The sequence below is a fragment of the Lepidochelys olivacea genome, assembly GCF_965140295.1.
Source record: "Lepidochelys olivacea isolate rLepOli2 genome assembly, chromosome: 2".
NCBI lineage: Eukaryota > Metazoa > Chordata > Testudines > Cheloniidae > Lepidochelys > Lepidochelys olivacea.
Window position 1 is genome coordinate 271,625,086 of NC_140412.1, and position 20,487 is coordinate 271,645,572.

The 20,487-nt window shown below is 55.7% G+C and overlaps 1 protein-coding gene across 3 annotated transcripts in view; it reads left to right on the forward strand.

The window, feature by feature from the left end:
- Positions 1 to 20,487, forward strand: part of AGAP3 (ArfGAP with GTPase domain, ankyrin repeat and PH domain 3) — a 237,126-nt gene that overhangs the window by 147,079 nt on the left and 69,560 nt on the right. For all 3 annotated transcript variants that reach the window (XM_084619178.1, XM_084619179.1, XM_084619177.1), the window contains exons 10-11: positions 2,061 to 2,165; positions 7,705 to 7,873. In XM_084619178.1, coding sequence (XP_084475304.1) covers positions 2,061 to 2,165; positions 7,705 to 7,873 — 274 coding nt within the window. The remainder of the gene's footprint in view (positions 1 to 2,060; positions 2,166 to 7,704; positions 7,874 to 20,487) is intronic.

Below are 20,487 nucleotides of genomic sequence, written 5' to 3' on the forward strand. Positions count from 1 at the left end.
GGAGGCATTTGAGGGGCCTGGGGGTAGTGCCGGGGGGACTGTGGGTGACGCCGGCCAGTGGAGGTGTTGGGGAGGGTCCGTGAGCCGCGCCAGGGGAGGCATTTCTGGGGTGGCCGTGGGTGGGGGAAGGGATTTGGGGGAGGCTGTGGGCGGCACTGGGCAAAGGAGGCACTTGGGGTGTTGCCGTGGGCAGGGGAAGCATTTGGGGGGGCTCTGGGTGACACCAGCTCAGGGAGGCGTTTGGGGGGCTGTGGGTGGCACCGGGGAGACGTTGGGGGCGGCTGTGGGTGGCGCTGGGCAGAGGAGGCGTTGGGGGGCAGGGCTGTGGGTAGCGCCGGCCAGTGGAGGTGCTGGGGAGGGGCTGTGAGCAGCGCCGGGGAAGGTGTTTGGGGGGGTCACCATGGGCGGGCGAGGAGTTAAAGGGGGCCGTGAGTGGTTCTGGGCGGAGGAGGCGTTTGGGGTGTTGGCCATAGGTGGGAAAAGGGTTTGGGGGAGGCTGTGGGTGGCCCTGGGCGGAGGAGGCATTTGGGGTGTCGCTGTGGGTGGGAGAGGTGTTAAGGGGGGCCATAGGTGGTACTGGGCGGAGGAGGCATTTGGGGTGTCGCTGTGGGTGCGGGAGGCGTTAAGGGGGGGGCCGTAGGTGGTACTGGGCGGAGGAGGCATTTGGGGTGTCGCTGTGGGTGGGGGAGGCGTTAAGGGGGGGCCATAGGTGGTACTGGGCGGAGGAGGCATTTGGGGTGTCGCTGTGGGTGCGGGAGGCGTTAAGGGGGGGGCCGTAGGTGGTACTGGGTGGAGGAGGCATTTGGGGTGTCGCTGTGGGTGGGGGAGGTGTTAAGGGGGGCCATAGGTGGTACTGGGCGGAGGAGGCATTTGGGGTGTCGCTGTGGGTGCGGGAGGCATTAAGGGGGGGGCCGTAGGTGGTACTGGGCGGAGGAGGAATTTGGGGTGTCGCTGTGGGTGGGGGAGGCGTTAAGGGGGGGCCGTAGGTGGTACTGGGCGGAGGAGGTGTTTGGGGTGTCGCTGTGGGTGGGGAGCTGTTTGGGGGGGCTGTGGGCGGCACTGGGCACAGGAGGCGTTTGGGGTGTCGCTGTGGGCGGGGGAGGCATTAAGGGGGGGCCGTGGGTGGTACTGGGTGGGGGAGGCATTGGGGGGCTGTGGACGGTGCCAGCCGGGCTAGGTGTTGGGGGAGGCATGGGTCTCGTCGGCTGGGTGAGTGGCGTGTGGACGCTGGAGGGCGTCTCTCTCCGACCAGACCGTTTGGTTGAGCGTCTGCGTCTGGCTCCCGTGCAGGTTGTGGCAGGCCTGGGGCGGGAGGCACTGGGCATGAGGGCGAATCCTGCCAGGGAGCAGCAGCCACCCTCTGAGCAGGCCCAGCGGCTCCTCGCTTCCGGCACCTCTGTCTCTTTGGGAGCCCCAGTTTGCTAACTAACTAACGGGGGGATGTCCTGCCTCTGCTGAGCTGGGCCCAGACCTTCCCAGAGTTTGCTGCCTCTCGCCCTCCCCTCTAACAGGGCAGTGGGGACGGGCGGGGGGAGTGGCTGAGCCAGTTGCTGCTGCTGGCTTGTGCCCCCCGTCCCCACTTGCTACCGTGCCAACAGAGCCAGACCACTGCGGCAGTGAGAGCAGCCGATTTCTGGGCCCTAAGGAGGCAGGTCTAGGAGTCCCACTCCAGCCCATGATCCTGAAAGGGAGATCCCCTGTGCTTCACCCCCACCCTGCAGCCTGTGACTCTGGGGGGCTGGAGGAGGTGCATCGGGGGGGACACCCCTGTCCCCGTGGCAGGTTGGGGGAGGGGCATTGGGGGGACACCCCTCCTCTCGTGTCGGATTGGGGGTGCCTCTCTCGCAAATAGCCCAGGGAAACTTGGGAAGCCCATTCCAGACTTCTCTCTGTGGAGTCCAGGTCTCCCTACCTCACTCAGGGCCAGCGTCCCACGCAGGGCGCTCCTGGGGTGGAGGGGCGGTGCCAGGGACGGGTCCCATGCGGGGTGCTCCCGGGGCGGTAGAGGTGGGGGGGCGGCACCAGGCCAGGGTTTGAGAGTCTCGACTCCTCTCCTGCAGGGCATTCTCCTGAAGCGCAGTGGCAAGTCCCTCAACAAGGAGTGGAAGAAGAAGTATGTGACGCTGTGCGATAACGGAGTCCTCACCTACCACCCCAGCCTGCATGTGAGTGAGCCCCGGGCAGGCCCTGCAGGGCCGGGGGGAGGCACAGAGGAGGTCTCTGCTCTGCTGCTCCAGCAGGTCCCTCGGGGGGTGTCGTGACTCCCCCAAAGCACCAGGCTAGTAGCGGGGAGGGGTGGGGAGTGCCGCAGCCTGGGTAGACCCAGGACTCCAGCCTCTCCAAGGAATGGCAGCCCAGGCAGGCACTCTGGTCCCACCCTGGCCTGGGCAGCACCTCTCGCCCCACTCCGGAGCTCGGCAGCATGGGGCCTCTGGCTGAGGGGAGAGGTCAGCAGGGACAAGCCTGCTAAGTAAACGTGGCCCTTTCTTTTCCTGCTTCCCTGGCCAGTCCCCAGTCAGGCAGGGCCCCTGGCAGGAGGGAGAAGGCGAAAGCTCCTTGCGGCCAGGGCCGATGGCCCCGTCTGGGTGTGGAACATGTTCCTGGCTGTTAGGTATTGGGTAACACAGAGGAGGTGCCGTGCAGAGCCTGCCGAGCTGAGCTGTCACTCGATGCATCTACAATCCTCTTTGCGGCTGGCTCACAGCTGCCTCTTCCATCCATCTCTGTCGCCTCCCCACTGCGGGGCTAATGGCTTCTTTCCCGTTCCCTCTTGAGCACAGTTTGCTGCTAAGACAGTGAAACGTGGCCACAGACACACCTGTGGCCCTGCAAACCGCGATGCCCTCTGGACAGCAGGGATCACTTCATGGGGGGCACAGGGCAGCCAGTGAGCAGTGGGGCCCTGAGCTAGCCCAAAGGGGTGCCATTGTGCCCCGGGGCTTGAGGGGTGAGCTGCTCCATGCTCAGAGCCCTGAATCCCTCGGACCCCAAGTGTTCTAATGCCCAGAGCTTCATCACTCTGCTCCTCAACTCCTGGAACCCCGTGTGCCCCCGTCCGGCTCTCTGTGCCCTCTTCTGCAGTCAGTTCACCTCGGAGTGCCACCTCTCATCCCATTGCCTGAAGCCGTGGGACTGTAAAACCCATTCTCCTCCTCCTAGCTCTGCTGTGCCATCCGACTCCTGCTCCAGCCCCCGGGTTCTCTGCCCCAGTCTCCACTCCTCCGACTCCCTGCTGCAGTCTCTCTCTTCCATAGCCTTGGACCCTGGAGACTGGGAGGGAGCTCCATTGGCTAGAGAGAGGGTGTACGCGTGTGTGCCCGCCTGCCCGCGTGTGCCCCGTGTGTGCGTGTGTACCGCCTTTACACTGGGGTCAGAGCCAGCCCTTGTGACCTCGGTTGGCTCCCACTGCTGAGGGTGGAGGAGCTCGTTGGGATGTCCCTCCCCTTCCCCATTGCCTCTTACCCTCAGCGTCGTCATGTGACATTACGGGGCTGCCCAGTGCCGGCACCCTGCACCCTTCGCCCGGTGCTGCTGGACACCTAGGAAAGTACATGCTGAAGGCATCACCTCCTCTACGTGACTTTCCACGGACGCGCTGAGCAGGGAAGTAAACTGAGGAGTAATAAGGCCTGCCTGGCGTGCGCCATGCTGGCAGCTCTCCCCGCCCCCACTAACTCCCTGTTGGGCAAAGGGTGTCTGTCTCCTCCCCACCCAGACACCATCTCCCCGGGGGGCCAAGAGCCCCACTGGGCACCTCCACGTTGTGTTGCTTCCGGAAGCCTGGCAGACTCAAGTGTTGGTGGGCTGTGAGCAGGCCTGGATGGCCGAATGCCCCTTGTGGATGGCCTGCCGCCTGCCCCGGGAACTCTGCTCAGGGGCCAGCTGGAGCCCCACGACACAGGGAGGGGAAGGGAGCCCTGCGGGGGGCTCACAGGCTGTCCTCACCACTTGTGCACTGCCCTGCAGAGCCCAGCAGGAGCCGCTGCCGTGCAGGGAGCACGTAGCCACATCCAAGGAGCGCGCCAGCAGGCCTTCCCGTGTGTCCTTGAGGGTCGCCCTGAGGCGAGCGGGACACTAGAACAGCCTGGCTGACTAGCGAGGGCCGTATCCCAAAGGAAGGATCGCAGTAGCATGGGTCCAGCAGGCACACGAAGAAAGGAGAGCAGCAAATACGGACCCTGGACTTCAGAAAAGCAGACTTGGACTCCCTCAGGGAGCTGATGGGCAGGATCCCCGGGGAGAATAACATGAGGGGGAAAGGAGTCCAGGAGAGCTGGCTGGATTTTAAAGAAGCCTTCTTGAGGTTACAGGGACAAACCATCGGGATGTGTAGAAAGAATAGTAAATATGGCAGGCGACCAGCTTGGGTTAACAGTGAAATCCTTGCTGATCTTAAATGCAAAAAAGAAGCTTACAAGAAGTGGAAACTTGGTGGGATGACCAGGAGAAGTATAGCAATATTGCTCGAGCATGCAGGGGTGTAATCAAGAAGGCCAGATCACACCTGGAGTTGCAGCTAGCAAGAGATGTTAAGAGTAACAAGAAGGGTTTCTACAGGTATGTTAGCAACAAGAAAAAGGTCAGGGCAATTGTGGGCCCCTTACTGAATGGGGGAGGCAACCTAGTGACAGAGGATGTGGAAGAAGCTGAAGTACTCAATGCTTTTTTTGCCTCAGTCTTCACAGACAAGGTCAGCTCCCAGACTGCTGCACTGGGCAGCACAGTATGGGTGGGATGATTTAGTTGGGGCTTGGTCCTGCTTTGAGCAGGGGTTGGACTAGGGGACCTCCTGAGGTCCCTTCCAACCTGGATATTCTATGATTCTATGAAAGGTCAGGGCATGTAACCCGCACCTGAGGGGCGCTTGCAGCTCCCTTCGCTTCATCGGGATATGTGCTCTACCTGCCAGCATCCCCTCCAGCTTGGCTGGAGCGAGGCTAAGCTGCAGAGTCCATGTGTGCAGAGGAGACAGCTGAGAACCATCATCGTTCTCCAGGTGGGGTCTTCCTACAGCGCAGATGCCTCTGTGCGCTGCCCCCATGATCCCAGTGACTTTTTCCTGCTGTGTCCCACTGCTGCCCCCTCCCCTCATTTCCCACCCCACTCTGGCCCCAGCTCTCCTGCGATCAGGGCAGCTGCCCTCGGTGTATTAGCTGCACTGTCCCAGCTGAGTTGCATTCGTGTTTCCTTCAAGGCTTCCTCTCTCTGGACTTCCCTGAGTTATTTGGTTGGTATTGATTTAGTTGGTGTTGGTCCTGCTTTGAGCAGGGGGTGGGACTAGGTGACCTCCTGAGGTCCCCTCCAACCCTGATATTCTATGATTCGGTTTCACTGGGATTCGTTGATCAGCAAGTTCAGCTCTTGGTACCTCCAGCCCCAGCAATGGAAACAGGCCTCCTCCTTCCCCAGACTCCTCACTGTCTCCAGGGATTAGACTTGTAGTTCTTGCAATGATGCTCCCATAAGACCTTGTTCAACCCTGGAGGAAAGTGTCCTTTACCCTCCTGCTTGTACTGGTCAGGTAACCCTTGGTAGCCTCGACGTGCTGCTGTCTCCCTGGAGCTCAAGCAGAGCCTTGTCTTGCAGCCCACAGCTGGTGTCTCCTCTTGTTGCTTTCCCTGGAATCTGTGTTCATCGACTCTGAGTTTTCAACAGCTTTGGGCATTGTGCAGATGGGGCGTCCTGAGCTGGAGTGGAGAGCAGCAGCTGATGCTGCAGACAGGAGGGCTCTGCAGGCCGGGTCCCAGGGCTGCAGGTCTCTGGCACAGCTTTCCATGTTCCTTTGGCTTCTTTTCCCTTCTTTGGTGACTGAGTTTGTTCCATTTCATGGAAAGGCCAAGGCAGTTTCAAGTCACTTTCCCAAAGCCTTAGAGGGCAAGTGCCTCTGCTCCTGGGGAAAGCACGCGGCTCAGCCCGGCCAGGCTACGCGAAGCAGCGCCAGAGAGAAAGCATCTCCCATTTTGCAGCCAGTGGAGCCATTCACACAATCACCTTCTGTTAATTCTATCTGCAACATCAATTAAATTGTTTGTAGAAACTAATTGAATGTGGCTTAATCACACATCTTAATAGCTTTCCACGCTTTGAACTCGTTGTTAATTCCAGTAATAAAATGAAATGAGAGAACTAGCTGGGTAATTAGTGAGGAGGCTTGGGGAAGAAATTGCTCTTTTATAGCATGTAATAAAAGCAGCGTGCTGGTGACCGCTCTCTCCGGCAGGCAGCCGGCTAGCACAGCGATTATGCTGAGCTAGGGAAAATCCTCCAGCCCCTCTGAGATTCCCTGCCCAGGGGCTTCTCCTGTGTCCCACTCAGCCCCAGTGCTGCTTGGAGGAGCTGGTGATGAGGCTGTACAGCTCGGAAGCGCTTGGGACCCAGGGGTGTCTGGTGGCTTGGCCACGCTGCTCAGCTCGAGTCAAGGCCCCCTAGCAGTCCAGTGCCTGGGAGGGGCGCGTGGGGTGAAGCGCTGTGGCCGTTCTCTGCTGGGGCGGGGAGCTAGACCCCTGGGTGAGGCACTGGCGGAGCGAGGGAGGGCCGTGCAGGCTGGCTGAGTCAGCCCAGCTGCAGTAGAGGCTGTGGAAGTGTGACCCACGCAACCCTCCGCCACCTGCCACTTTGAGCCCCGCGGGGGCAGTCAGAGAAGCCATGGCTCCTAAGTTGGGCCCGTTCGCTGCTCTACCTGCCTGAATTTAGAAGCAGAGGATTTACACAGGGCCCAACTCTGCCTTAATCTTTTTGGTGACCTCCTTGTGAACTGGAGCAAACCCAAGCTCTCCTGCGGAACAGAGAACTGCAGCTTCATCCTGGCCAGCTGCTGTCCCTCATCTGCCACATACAGAGCAAGCCCCCAGGGAGGGGATGCTGTGCCGGGCTGCCTTGGGTCCCAGAGCAGGGTGGGGCCAGCCCCTCACTGTAGCCTTCTTTCTCTGCCTCCCCCCCCCCCCATGCTCCTGGGACCTTGCTCTCAGCCCGAGGCCTGTGCCCCAGAGCAGGAGGGACGGCCCCTTTCAGTGAGGGGATCACATGTGGACTCGTGCATGTATTTCTGGGTACATCAGTCCCAGACTCGGGGGACTGAGTTATGGGGAGAGGCAAAAAGAGTGAAGTGAGTCTGTCAGGGTGGCTCATACTCGCCGTCTGTGGGTGAGATTTGCTGTAAAGGTTTCCCAAGAGAAGAGGTGGCGGCCCAGAGTCTAGAGTCATCGGAAGTGCTGGCGAATGTACCACAGGGAACTCCCTGTGGTTGGATCCCAGGAGCTGGGAGAGATTTTCCGGCTCTGTGTTCCACAGACGGAAGGAAGGAAGGAAGGAATGGGACTGCCCGCTATTCCTGCAGCTCAGCATCACTACCTGGGCTCTGACGAAGGGGCCTGGGCTGTGGGCACTGAGTTCTAATCCTTCCCCAGGTTGGGAGGGGGCTGGCTGGCTCAGGAATGGCATTATTCACGTCAGGCAATGGCTGGCCCTGGGAACGGGACAGGGAGCCTCTCACCTCGAGGCCAGCTGCGCTGTTAGCTCAGGGAAGCACAAGAGGAGCCTGGGGGTGTTTGAGCTGTAATAGGGGAAGTGAATCCAGAGCTCTGAAACACCTCCATGTTGCTTGCTGGGCACCTTGCGACTGTCTGGGACAATCCCGCCCGGCAGAGTGTCTGAGCAGAGGGAGACAGAGAGGCTTGCGCTGAACCTGCTGTCTCTCTCCTGTAGGATTACATGCAGAACGTCCATGGCAAGGAAATAGATCTCCTGAGAACAACAGTGAAGGTGCCGGGCAAGCGGCTCCCCAGGGCCACGACGACAACAGCCCCCAGCGCCAGCCCCAAAACCAACGGGCTTGCCAAGGAGCGGAGCAGCATGCAGTTCCCAGGAGGCCCAGGTAAGGAGAGGAGGGGGGACTCGCCCAGGCTCAGCGGCTGCAGGGCTCTTAGCTAAGTCACAAGCGGACAGTGCACAAGTGGTTCTGGTGTCTCCTCCTCCTCACACTCTTTTCACCAGTCACAGAATCAGAGACTATCCGGGTTGGGAGGGACCTCGGGAGGCCCCCTAGTCCCACCCCCTGCCCAGAGCAGGACCAACCCCAACTAAACCATCCCAGCCAGGGCTTTGTCAAGCCTGACCTTAAACACCTCTAAGGAAGGAGATTCTACCACCTCCCTAGGTAACGCATTCCAGTGTTTCACCACCCTCCGAGTGAAAAAGTTTTTCCTAATATCCAACCTAAACCTCCCCCACTGCAACTTGAGACCATTACTCCTTGTTCTGTCATCTGCTACCACTGAGAACCGTCTAGAACCATCCTCTTTGGAACCCCCTTTCAGGTAGTTGAAAGCAGCTATCAAATCCCCCCTCATTCTTCTCTTCCGCAGACTAAACATCCCCAGCTCCCTCAGCCTCTCCTCATAAGTCATGTGTTCTAGACCCCTAATCATTTTTGTTGCCCTTCGCTGGACTCTCTCCAATTTATGCACATCCTTCTTGTAGTGTGGGGCCCAAAACTGGACACAGTACTCCAGATGAGGCCTCACCAGTGTCGAATAGCGGGGAACGATCACGTCCCTCGATCTGCTCGTTATGCTCCTACTTATACATCCCAAAATGCCATTGACCTTCTTGGCAACAAGGGCACACTGCTGACTCATATCCAGCTTCTCGTCCACTGTCACCCCTAGGTCCTTCTCTGCAGAACTGCTGCCAAGCCATTCGGTCCCTAGTCTGTAGCGGTGCATGGGATTCTTCCGTCCTAAGTGCAGGACTCTGCACTTGTCCTTGTTGAACCTCATCAGATTTCTTTTGGCCCAGTCCTCCAATTTGTCTAGGTCCCTCTGTATCCTATCCCTCCCCTCCAGCGTATCTACCTCTCTTCCCAGTTTAGTGTCATCTGCAAACTTGCTGAGGGTGCAATCCACACCATCCTCCAGATCATTAATGAAGATATTGAACAAAACCGGCCCCAGGACCGACCCTTGGGGCACTCCACTTGATACCGGCTGCCAACTGGACATGGAGCCATTGATCACTACCCGTTGAGCCCGACAATCTAGCCAGCTTTGTCTCCACCTTATAGTCCATTCATCCAGCCCGTACTTCTTTAACTTGCTGGCAAGAATACTGTGGGAGACCGTATCAAAAGCTTTGCTAAAGTCAAGGAACAGCACATCCACTGCTTTCCCTTCATCCACAGAACCAGTTATCTCATCATAGAAGGCAATTAGATTAGTCAGGCATGACTTGCCCTTGTTGAATCCACGCTGACTGGTCCTGATCACTTTCTTCTCCTCTAAGTGCTTCAGAATTGATTCCTTGAGGACCTGCTCCATGATTTTTCCAGGGACCGAGGTGAGGCTGACTGGCCTGTAATTCCCAGGATCATCCTCCTTCCCTTTTCTAAAGATGGGCACTACATTAGCCTTTTTCCAGTCTTCCGGGATCTCCCCCGATCGCCATGAGTTTTCAAAGATAATGGCCAATGGCTCCGCAATCACATCCGCCAACTCCTTTAGCACTCTCGGTTGCAGCACATCCGGCCCCATGGACTTGTGCTCGTTCAGATTTCTAAATAGTCCCGAACCACTTCTTTCTTCACAGAGGACTGGTCACCTCCTCCCCATACTGTGCTACCCAGCGCAGCAGTCTGGGAGCTGACCTTGTTCGTGAAGACAGAGGCAAAAAAAGCATTGAGTACATTAGCTTTTTCCACATCCTCTGTCACTAGGTTGCCTCCCTCATTCAGTAAGGGGCCCACACTTTCCTTGACTCTCTTCTTGTTGCTAACGTACCTGAAGAAACCCTTCTTGTTACTCTTAACATCTCTTGCTAGCTGCAACTCCAGGTGTGATTTGGCCTTCCTGATTTCACTCCTGCATGCCCAAGCAATATTTTTATACTCATCCCTGGTCATGCAATTTTCCACTTCTTGTAAGCTTCTTTTTTGTATTTAAGATCAGCAAGGATTTCACTGTTAAGCCAAGGTCGCCTGCCCTATTTACTATTCTTTCTACACATCCCGATGGTTTGTCCCTGTAACCTCAAGAAAGCTTCTTTAAAATACAGCTAGCTCTCCTGGACTCCTTTCCCCCTCATGTTATTCTCCCAGGGGATCTTGCCCATCAGTTCCCTGAGGGAGACAAAGTCTGCTATTCTGAAGTCCAGGGTCTGTATTCTGCTGCTCTCCTTTCTTCCCTGTGTCAGGATCCTGAACTCGACCATCTCATGGTCACTGCCTCCCAGGTTCCCATCCACTTTTGCTTCCCCTACTAATTCTTCCTGGTTTGTGAGCAGCAGGTCAAGAAGAGCTCTGCCCCTAGTTGGTTCCTCCAGCACTTGCACCAGGAAATTCTCCCCTATATTTTCCAAAAACTTCCTGGATTGTCTGTGCACCGCTGTATTGCTCTCCCAGCAGATATCAGGGTGATTGAAGTCTCCCATGAGAACCAGTGCGTGCGATCTAGTAACTTCTGTTAGTTGCTGGAAGAAAGCCTCGTCCACCTCATCCCCCTGGTCTGGTGGTCTATAGCAGACTCCCACCACGACATCACCCTTGTTGCTCACACTTCTAAACTTAATCCAGAGACTCTCAGGTTTTTCTGCAGTTTCGTACCGGAGCTCTGAGCAGTCATACTGCTCCCTTACATACAGGGCTACTCCCCCACCTTTTCTGCCCTGCCTGTCCTTCCTGAATAGTTTATACCCATCCATGACAGTACTCCAGTCATGTGAGTTATCCCACCAAGTCTCTGTTATTCCAATCACATCCTAATTCCTTGACTGTGCCAGGACTTCCAGTTCTCCCTGCTTGTTTCCCAGACTTCGTGCATTTGTGTATAGGCACTTGAGATAACCCGCTGATCGCCCCTCTTTCTCAGTATGAGGCAGGAGCCCTGCCCTCTCGCGCTCTCCTGCTCGTGCTTCCTCCCGGTATCCCACGTCCCCACTTACCTCAGGGCTTTGGTCTCCTTCCCCCGGTGAACCTAGTTTAAAGCCCTCCTCACTAGGTTAGCCAGCCTGCTTGTGAAGATGCTCTTCCCTCTCTTCGTTAGGTGGAGCCTGTCTCAGTGTTTTACACAGCAATCCTGTGTCTGCACGGAGCCGAGATGAGTGCCCTGTTTGGGCAGGGCCGTCTGGCTTCCCTTCTGGAGACGGGATGGGGCTGAAACACTTGCCCCTCAGGCCCCTGACATTTTTGTGGCTTTACAGTTACATTTTCCTGTTTTAGAAAATGTTTCCCCTCTGTTGCCATAGGAGCCCCGGTGACTGACCGATTCTGCCAGGCAGAGGGAACTATCTGACTGCACAAAGTGCTGGCAAATGCCTAAAGGCAAGAGAGTGTAAAGCGTGTGAAAGCTTTTCCATAGTCAGTCTCAGTGGCAGTGACTGGAGAGTTACGGGACAAGAGCAAGTCCAGATTTTCAGACAAGTGGATTTTCATTGATTGGTGTCCCTTTAAGAGACGTTTGGGGTGGGAGCAATGAAAAGTTTACAAGGGTCTTGCTGAACTTCATGACTCCAGCAGGTACTCTCAGTAAGAGCTGGAGGGAAGTTCTCAAACAGATTAAGGCTGATTGACTCCGACATGCTGAACCCTCTGTCCAGGCTTGCAAGGAGCCTGGGAGATGGAGCCACGAGAATTTGGGTGTTGCTGAGAGGAGATTCTGACCTAGGGCATTGCTGGGGCCTGATAGGCTGAGCATGGAAACTGGGGACGTTGTTCTTGTTTGTACTCTCTTAGTGCCCTCAGTGCGCACGTGCCATTCACATTAAGAGGGGAGACAGCCCCTGCCCAGGAGCTAAGAAGAGAAGCAGAAAATCTCCCTCCCACCCTACATCTGGGTACTCAGGTACTCCGGCAATGGCTCCAGGGAAAATCCCCAAGGGACAATAGGGACAGCGTTTATATCCAGTAATCCCCCCCCATGGCTCCTGAGCCCAGCAAGCTTCATGGGCTGGTTTCTCGGGGATGTTCTGACAGGTGAAGGAGGAGATGGTGGTAGTCTTGCCCGTCAGGCAGGGGGTGGGGGAGTGGCAGGAAGTGGTTGTGGGAGAAACCTTTGGGAAGGGCTAAGGGTAATGGAGAAATGTCAGACATATCTGCCCCAGGCCACCTCCACTCCTCAGATGGAATGGGGAGAGAACAATAAATCCTTAGAAACTGCAGGACACTGACTCATGGGTGACTTTCCCTCAATATCTTTTGGGGGGAAAAAACTGAACATAGACCGTCAAAATTTATAGTCAGAACTGGTAGAGATGCCTCTAGTTAAGGTGGAATAACATTTTCCATTATAAGCGCCTATTTTCAGCTGCATAGAACATTGCCAAACTTTATCCCTGTGGACTGAAATATTCCATGTTGGGCCTCTGCCTGAGGTTGAATTTTTAAACATTTAAGCAAAAATGATTCACCATTAGCTTTGCCAACATTGAAGAATTTTTTCCAGCTAAAGAGCTTCAGCACCTTGAGGGTGTAGAACAGGAACTTGAAATTTAGCCAGGGAATAGTCCTGGGGTTAGAGAGATGTCTTTTGTATCCCCATGAAAATCTGTTCAGATTAGGGTGACTAGACAGCATATGTGAAAAATCAGGACGGGGGTGGGGGGTAATAGGAGCCTAAATAAGAAAAAGACCCCAAAACCGGGAGGGTCCCTATAAAATCGGGACATCTGATCACCCTAGTTCCGTTTTGGCAGCGTTATAAGCCTCTGCAAACTGCATTTGCACATGCTCAGTAGAGCTTGTTAGAAACTTGCTGATAAAATCTCTTGGACGTTCCTTCCACTCTGAGCAGGCTTGTTGGCCCCCAAAGCCGGAGCTTGTGACAGGACAGCCTGTGCATTCCCAGCCTCTGAGTGCCCGACTTTGCAACCCTAATGTTCTTTTAATGCTGCTTTGTTTGCGGCGTTTTGTATGGAGTGATACAGAGAGTAGAGAATGCAACCAGGGACAAGCCCATTGCTGAGGCCAAGTGTAAGGTCTATTAACAGTTTTTAGTATCTAATTAAATGCAGATAACTTGCGTTAATGAAGCATTAAGGGTGAGCAATCGAGTCAGGAATTTCCCAAAGTGAGGGTTGCTGTCCCATGTTAACTCACCCAGTTTGCATTTCCTGTCTGTGCATTCATCACAGACAGTGATACTTTACAGGGTTACAACGAACAAGGCAAATCCCCACCCCTGGGATTGGAGCAGGTTAGAAAAGGGTTTTTTTTCTTTCACTTTTGGTTTGAAACTGAAAACAGGCTGACCTGTTTTGCTCAGACATACCCCAGACCATGCCCTCAAGGGAAGCCTGGGAGCTGTCAGACCAGGGGGAATTTGACAAAGTTCTGATCTCTCCACCATCCTCCATCTGAGCTACCTCTCAGATCTGCCCCAGGTGTGTCCTTGTTGCCTCGTTCCCCCTTCACTGCCAGCCAGGGGAGCCTTAAATCATCTCAGCCTCTGAAATGACAGTGCCATGAGCAGCCGTCCAGCGAGCCTGGTGATGCTGCTCAGCGCTGGGGCTGGGCTCTGCAGGGGCTCCCATGGCTAGGGCATTTCCAGAGAGGGAGTCGCTGCCCTGCAGAGCTCAGGTCAGCACACGACCAGGGTGGTCGGCTGCTGCTTGCGGAACTGTAGGGCCAGAGGTGAGGGGAGTTGAGGCCCCCCCCTTCGTGTCTGGTAACGCAACCACTTTAAAGGTGCCTGCCTGCAGGCGGAGGAAGGAGAGGGTTCCTCTGGGGATGGGTAGAGCTGCACCCTGTGAGGAGGCTCAGCTGCCTGGCTGAAGGGGGTGTAATGGCGGGTGCGTAGGACTGGCTGGAAAACAAGAATTCTGTGTTGCAAAAAATGGTGAGGTTTTGAAATTCCTGGTGATCCTGCATTGGAATGAAGTGGAGACCTTTCAGAAATTTGGGGGGGGGGTCAGGGAAGGGACAGAGGTGCACTTCAGACTGCCCAGCAGCGAGGTCACTCATCAGGGATGTGGGAGACAAGTCCCAGATTCCCATCCCGTCTCTGAATCAGGATGAGTAGGGCCATGAACCTGGGTCTCCCATCTCCCAGGTGAGTGCCAGGTCTCCGGGTGAGGAACTAGCTCGTTCTGGGGCTTGTCAACACTTAGCGATCCCTGGCAATGAGCATAGGGCTGTAGAGTGAGCGTCTGTCTCTTCTTCTCAAAGCCTCCTGCTGGAGCTGTTCCATTTTGTATAAACAATTACATATTCATTGGGCCAGAGAGAGAGAACAATTCTCCACCCTACTGGCTAGTCTGGGGTCTCTCTCTCTTTCTCGTTTCGATCACAAAGTCCGTCCTGGACCAAACAACCTTCCTGACAAAAGTTTATTTGGAACCAATACATTTCCAGAAAAATATTTGGTTTTTATACATTGTTACTTTTCATGAAAAACCATTTTGTCAAAAAATGCCCAATCGGCTCTAGCTGCCGGCGTTCCCTGGATGTGCAGCCTCTGGTAGGTCGTCACATTCTTTACTGTCAAGTTCGCTGGGCAAAGGCATTATTAGTTAAGTGCTGACAAGACCCAGAGATTTGGCAGTGCCAGTGGGACCCCAAAGAGACAGGATGGTGCATGCAGGGGTGCCCAGGGGGAGGAACTCGAGTTTAACCAGCTTTGACTACAACAAGCAAAACAATACAAGTATTTAGGGTGGACTCGGATGCGGTGGGGCCTGGTGAACTGGGAATGGGAGGGGGCTCATGGCTAGGTGGCAGGGAAGCTGCTGAAGCAGGGGAGGGCCTTACAGCCAGATAGCTAGCACACAGTCGCTGTTTACATGGGGACTAAGGAGAGTGCAGGTCCATTAACTAAAGATGTGAAGCCAAGGTGCATAAGTTAACCCTGTGTGGATGGTCAGCGGGGTTCGGACCTTTAGATCCACAACACAGTCCTCTGCTGCTCAGGGTAACAGAGTAACTGATAACGGTAGAAGACTCACACTTTGCCCATGACTTCTCAGCTATTTACTAGACCCCAAAAGAAAGCTAAGAGACAGAAGAAATAGGTGAAATGCCAGGTTCTGTAGGGCAGAGAAGTTTAGTGTTTATAAACAGTTAATTATCTGTCCCCTTCTGCTCCTACACCCCTGACCCCACACAGCTTCCCTTGTCCCCCACGCTGCTCCTCTCCGTCCCCGTCCCTCGCTCCTGCCTACGTCCGCCCTTCTCTGATCCTTTCCTGCTCCGTTCTCTGCTCCTGCCTATGTCTGCCCTTCTCTGCTTCTGTGGTGCCTCCCTGCTCCTACACCCCTCCTAACCCACCTCTGCTCCTGGCCTCCTACATCTCCATCAGCTCATCTCCGCGCGCCCTGAGCTGCTGGCTCAGTGGGGACATTGAGTGCACAGGGGACAGGGTCCCTGCTCTGTTCCTGGGCCCAACACCACAGTGGCTTTCTGCAGCTTGGAGGAGCAATTGCAGGAGAAGTGGTACTCAGTCATGGCTGCAGTTTGCTTGGTCTCTCTGGAGGACAGCGCATGCGCAGGCCGGTCACATGTTGGAGGTGTCGGGGGCTGGAGCACACTGAGATCAGATGGAATATTCAGAGACTAACAAATTTATTTGAGTAGAAGCTTTCGTGAGCTACAGCTCACTTCATTGGATGCATGCAGTGGAAAATACAGTGGGGAGATTTAAATACACAGAGAACATGAAACAATGGGTGCTACCATACACACTCTAACGAGAGTGATCGGTTAAGGTGAGCTATTACCAGCAGGAGAGTGGGGGTGGAAAAAACCTTTTTTAGTGATAATCATGGTGGGCCATTTCCAGCAGTTGACAAGAACGTGTGAGGAACAGTGTGCGGGGTAAGGGAGAATAGTTTTACTTTGTGTAATGACCCATCCACTCCCAGTCTTTATTCAAGCCTAAGTTAATTGTATCCCGTTTGCAAATTAATTCCAATTCAGCAGTCTCTCGTTGGAGTCTGTTTTTGAAGTTTTTTTTGTTGAAGAATTGCCACTCTTAGGTCTGTAATCGAGTGACCAGAGAGATTGAAGTGATCTCCGACTGGTTTATGAATGTTATAATTCTTGACGTCTGATTTGTGTCCATTTGTTCTTTTACGTAGAGACTGTCCAGTTTGGCCAATGTACATTGCAGAGGGGCATTGCTGGCACATGATGGCATATATCACATTGGTGGATGTGCAGGTGAACGAGCCTCTGATAGTGTGGCTGATGTTATTAGGCCCTGTGATGGTGTCCCCTGAATAGATATGTGGACACAGTTGGCAACAGGCTTTGTTGCAAGGATAGGTTCCTGGGTTATCCTTGCAACAACAACGACAAAGCCCTTTGCCAACTGTGTCCACATATCTATTTCCCGCCCCCAACCCCACTCTCCTGCTGGTAATAGCTCGCCTCACCTGATCACTCTGGTTATAGTGTGTATGGTAACACCCCTTGTTTCATGTTCTCTGTGTATATAAAAATCTCCCCACTGTATTTTCCACTACATGCATCCGATGAAGTGAGCTGTAGCTCACGAAAGCTTATGCTTAAATAAATTGGTTAGTCTCTAAGGTGCCACGAGTACTCCTTTTCTTTTTGCGGATACAGACTAACACAGCTGCTACTCTGAAACCTATTCAGAGACTGTAGCTGCCAAACTCCCAAGTCTCTACTGAGCATGTGTAAACTGAGATTTTTTTCAGAGTGATATCTTTCTCAAATTTGGGCAAATTTTCACAGATGCATCTAAAGGCATCTCCCTGTGACCCGGGCGGCTTTCTCACCTCCCTGTCACATTTCAAGTCACTGCTCCAAGCGGTTCAGCCATTTCCTACAAGATTGGGGGAAATAGATTGTGTTCTCGGAAATGGTGGATCCATTTTAGATGAAACATGCCAGTAAAATTCAACCTGAAGCAATCCCGTGGCATGGAAAATTTCAGCCCGAACCGTGAAAGCCTGGTGAAGTTATAAACAACTGACAGCACGCTCTTATAACGGAAGCTATTCGGCAGCCCGAGCTCAGTTTCTGCGCTGCTCAAATGAATTTCTCAGGTCTCCAATAATTCTCTTTGTTCGTCTCTGTCCCCTCCCCAGTGCTGTGGTATCCTGTGAGAGCTGGGATCACCAGTGTGTCCCGGGGCCCAGAGGAGGCCACACCATCAAATTATGGACTCCAAAGTCTCCTTTGGCACAATGCCAGCAAACAGCTCGGTAACTGTGAGGCTGCTGGTGCCTCAGGCTGGCCAGTGTCATTTCTTCGTGCGCCTCCGTCTGGTGTCTCTTGTCTTATACTCAGATTGTCAGCTCCTTGGGGCAGAGCCCCACTCTTTATTCTGAGTCTGTGCAGCACCCAGCACAGTGGGGTCCTGCTCCCTGACCGGGGCTGCGAGGCGCTGCGGGAACACAAATAGTAAGTAAAAATATATAACAGCATTAGGCTATTTTGAGTGTTATTTATTTACCGTCTCGCTGCGAGTTTTACTATTATCTCAAGCATGAGAGAGCCCGTAAGACAAGCCTATCTTAACACCATAAGCACTGGTCATTTTTCAGAGGTGCCACTCACCATTCCATATTGATACCCAGGTCTGTCTTCTGCTAATTTAAAACCCAGCAATGCGTACGATAAATGCAAAAGATTCCTTCCAGTGTGCATTACCCTGCACTGATCACCGGGCAATGCCATCTCCTGGTGTGCTGCCCGTTCCCCTTCCTTGGCTCGTCCTTCTGAAATTCCCAAATGTTTCTAGCCTTGACTAATGGAAAGAATTATTTTCTCTGGGATTTTGCCCCATCACTCTTCACCCCTTTTTCCAGATCTTTAATATATAACATTGGTTGTAGTAGGGACCCTAGCAGATTCCCACTGTTAACCTTTTGCCATATTGGAAACTGACAGTTTATTCCTAATTAACTTTCTTAAACCACGGTCAGTAATTCTTTACAAGTCCTGAGATGGCCGGGGGGGGGGGGGGGGGGAAGCAAATGCGGTGCCAGTCTTTAGAGAAAGGAAAGACAAGTCTTCCCGGTAGTTACTGCCCGCGTCTCTCGGAAAATAACAGAAAAAATATTAATGGACCAAATCTTCACAACTTAAGGCACCCAGGCCCTGCTTTTCAGAGGCGCTGCCCACTGGCAGCTCCCGCTGACTTCAGCTGGAAGTGCAGGTACTCAGCACGTGGGAAAATCAGGCCCCCAAAGCCTCCCAAGGGGCACACAACACATGAGTTGCCCAAATGAAGTGAACACTCCCAAAATGAACAATCAGCAGCACTGAGCAGAGACAATGGTGCCGGGCAGGCAGAGCTGTGTTTGGGCCGGCGACTGCAGCAGTGGGGTGTGCAGTGAGGTGTGCAGTGGGGCCGGGCAGGGAGAGCTGTGTTTGGGCCGGCGACTGCAGCAGTGGGGTGTGCAGTGAGGTGTGCAGTGGGGCCGGGCAGGCAGAGCTGTGTTTGGACGGGCGACTGCAGCAGTGGGGTGTGCAGTGGGGTGTGCAGTGGGGCTGGGCAGGCAGAGCTGTGTTTGGACGGGCGACTGCAGCAGTGGGGTGTGCAGTGAGGTGTGCAGTGGTGCCGGGCAGGGAGAGCTGTGTTTGGACGGGCGACTGCAGCAGTGGGGTGTGCAGTGGGGTGTGCAGTGGTGCCGGGCAGGCAGAGCTGTGTTTGGGCCGGCGACTGCAGCAGTGGGGTGTGCAGTGGGGTGTGCAGTGGTGCCGGGCAGGCAGAGCTGTGTTTGGACGGGGGACTGCAGCAGTGGGGTGTGCAGTGGGGTGTGCAGTGGGGCCAGGCAGGGAGAGCTGTATTTGGACGGGCGACTGCAGCAGTGGGGTGTGCAGTGGGGTGTGCAGTGGGGCCGGGCAGGCAGAGCTGTGTTTGGACGGGCGACTGCAGCAATGGGGTGTGCAGTGAGGTGTGCAGTGGTGCCGGGCAGGGAGAGCTGTGTTTGGACGGGCGACTGCAGCAGTGGGGTGTGCAGTGAGGTGTGCAGTGGTGCCGGGCAGGGAGAGCTGTGTTTGGACGGGCGACTGCAGCAATGGGGTGTGCAGTGAGGTGTGCAGTGGTGCCGGGCAGGGAGAGCTGTGTTTGGATGGGCGACTGCAGCAGTGGGGTGTGCAGTGGGGTGTGCAGTGGGGCCGGGCAGGCAGAGCTGTGTTTGGACGGGGGACTGCAGCAGTGGGGTGTGCAGTGAGGTGTGCAGTGGGGCCGGGCAGGCAGAGCTGTGTTTGGACGGGGGACTGCAGCAGTGGGGTGTGCAGTGGGGTGTGCAGTGGGGCCGGGCAGGCAGAGCTGTGTTTGGACAGTGGACTGCAGCAGTGGGGTGTGCAGTGAGGTGTGCAGTGGCGCCGGGCAGGCAGAGCTGTGTTTGGACGGGGGACTGCAGCAGTGGGGTGTGCAGTGGGGTGTGCAGTGGGGCCGGGCAGGGAGAGCTGTGTTTGGACGGGGGACTGCAGCAGTGGGGTGTGCAGTGGGGTGTGCAGTGGTGCCGGGCAGGCAGAGCTGTGTTTGGACGGGCGACTGCAGCAGTGGGGTGTGCAGTGGGGTGTGCAGTGGGGCCGGGCAGGGAGAGCTGTGTTTGGACGGGGGACTGCAGCAGTGGGGTGTGCAGTGGGGTGTGCAGTGGGGCCGGGCAGGGAGAGCTGTGTTTGGACGGGGGACTGCAGCAGTGGGGTGTGCAGTGAGGTGTGCAGTGGTGCCGGGCAGGCAGAGCTGTGTTTGGACGGGGGACTGCAGCAGTGGGGTGTGCAGTGGGGCGTGCAGTGGGGCCGGGCAGGCAGAGCTGTGTTTGGACGGGGGACTGCAGCAGTGGGGTGTGCAGTGGGGCGTGCAGTGGGGCCGGGCAGGCAGAGCTGTGTTTGGACGGGGGACTGCAGCAGTGGGGTGTGCAGTGAGGTGTGCAGTGGGGCCGGGCAGGGAGAGCTGTGTTTGGACAGTGGACTGCAGCAGTGGGGTGTGCAGTGGGGTGTGCAGTGGGGCCGGGCAGGCAGAGCTGTATTTGGACGGGCGACTGCAGCAGTGGGGTGTGCAGTGGGGTGTGCAGTGGGGCCGGGCAGGCAGAGCTGTATTTGGACGGGCGACTGCAGCAGTGGGGTGTGCAGTGAGGTGTGCAGTGGGGCCGGGCAGGCAGAGCTGTGTTTGGACGGGGGACTGCAGCAGTGGGGTGTGCAGTGGGGTGTGCAGTGGGGCCGGGCAGGCAGAGCTGTATTTGGACGGGGGACTGCAGCAGTGGGGTGTGCAGTGGGGTGTGCAGTGGGGCCGGGCAGGCGGAGCTGTGTTTGGACGGGCGACTGCAGCAGTGGGGTGTGCAGTGAGGTGTGCAGTGGGGCCGGGCAGGCAGAGCTGTATTTGGACGGGCGACTGCAGCAGTGGGGTGTGCAGTGAGGTGTGCAGTGGGGCCGGGCAGGCAGAGCTGTGTTTGGACGGGGGACTGCAGCAGTGGGGTGTGCAGTGGGGTGTGCAGTGGGGCCGGGCAGGCAGAGCTGTGTTTGGACGGGGGACTGCAGCAGTGGGGTGTGCAGTGGGGTGTGCAGTGGGGCCGGGCAGGCAG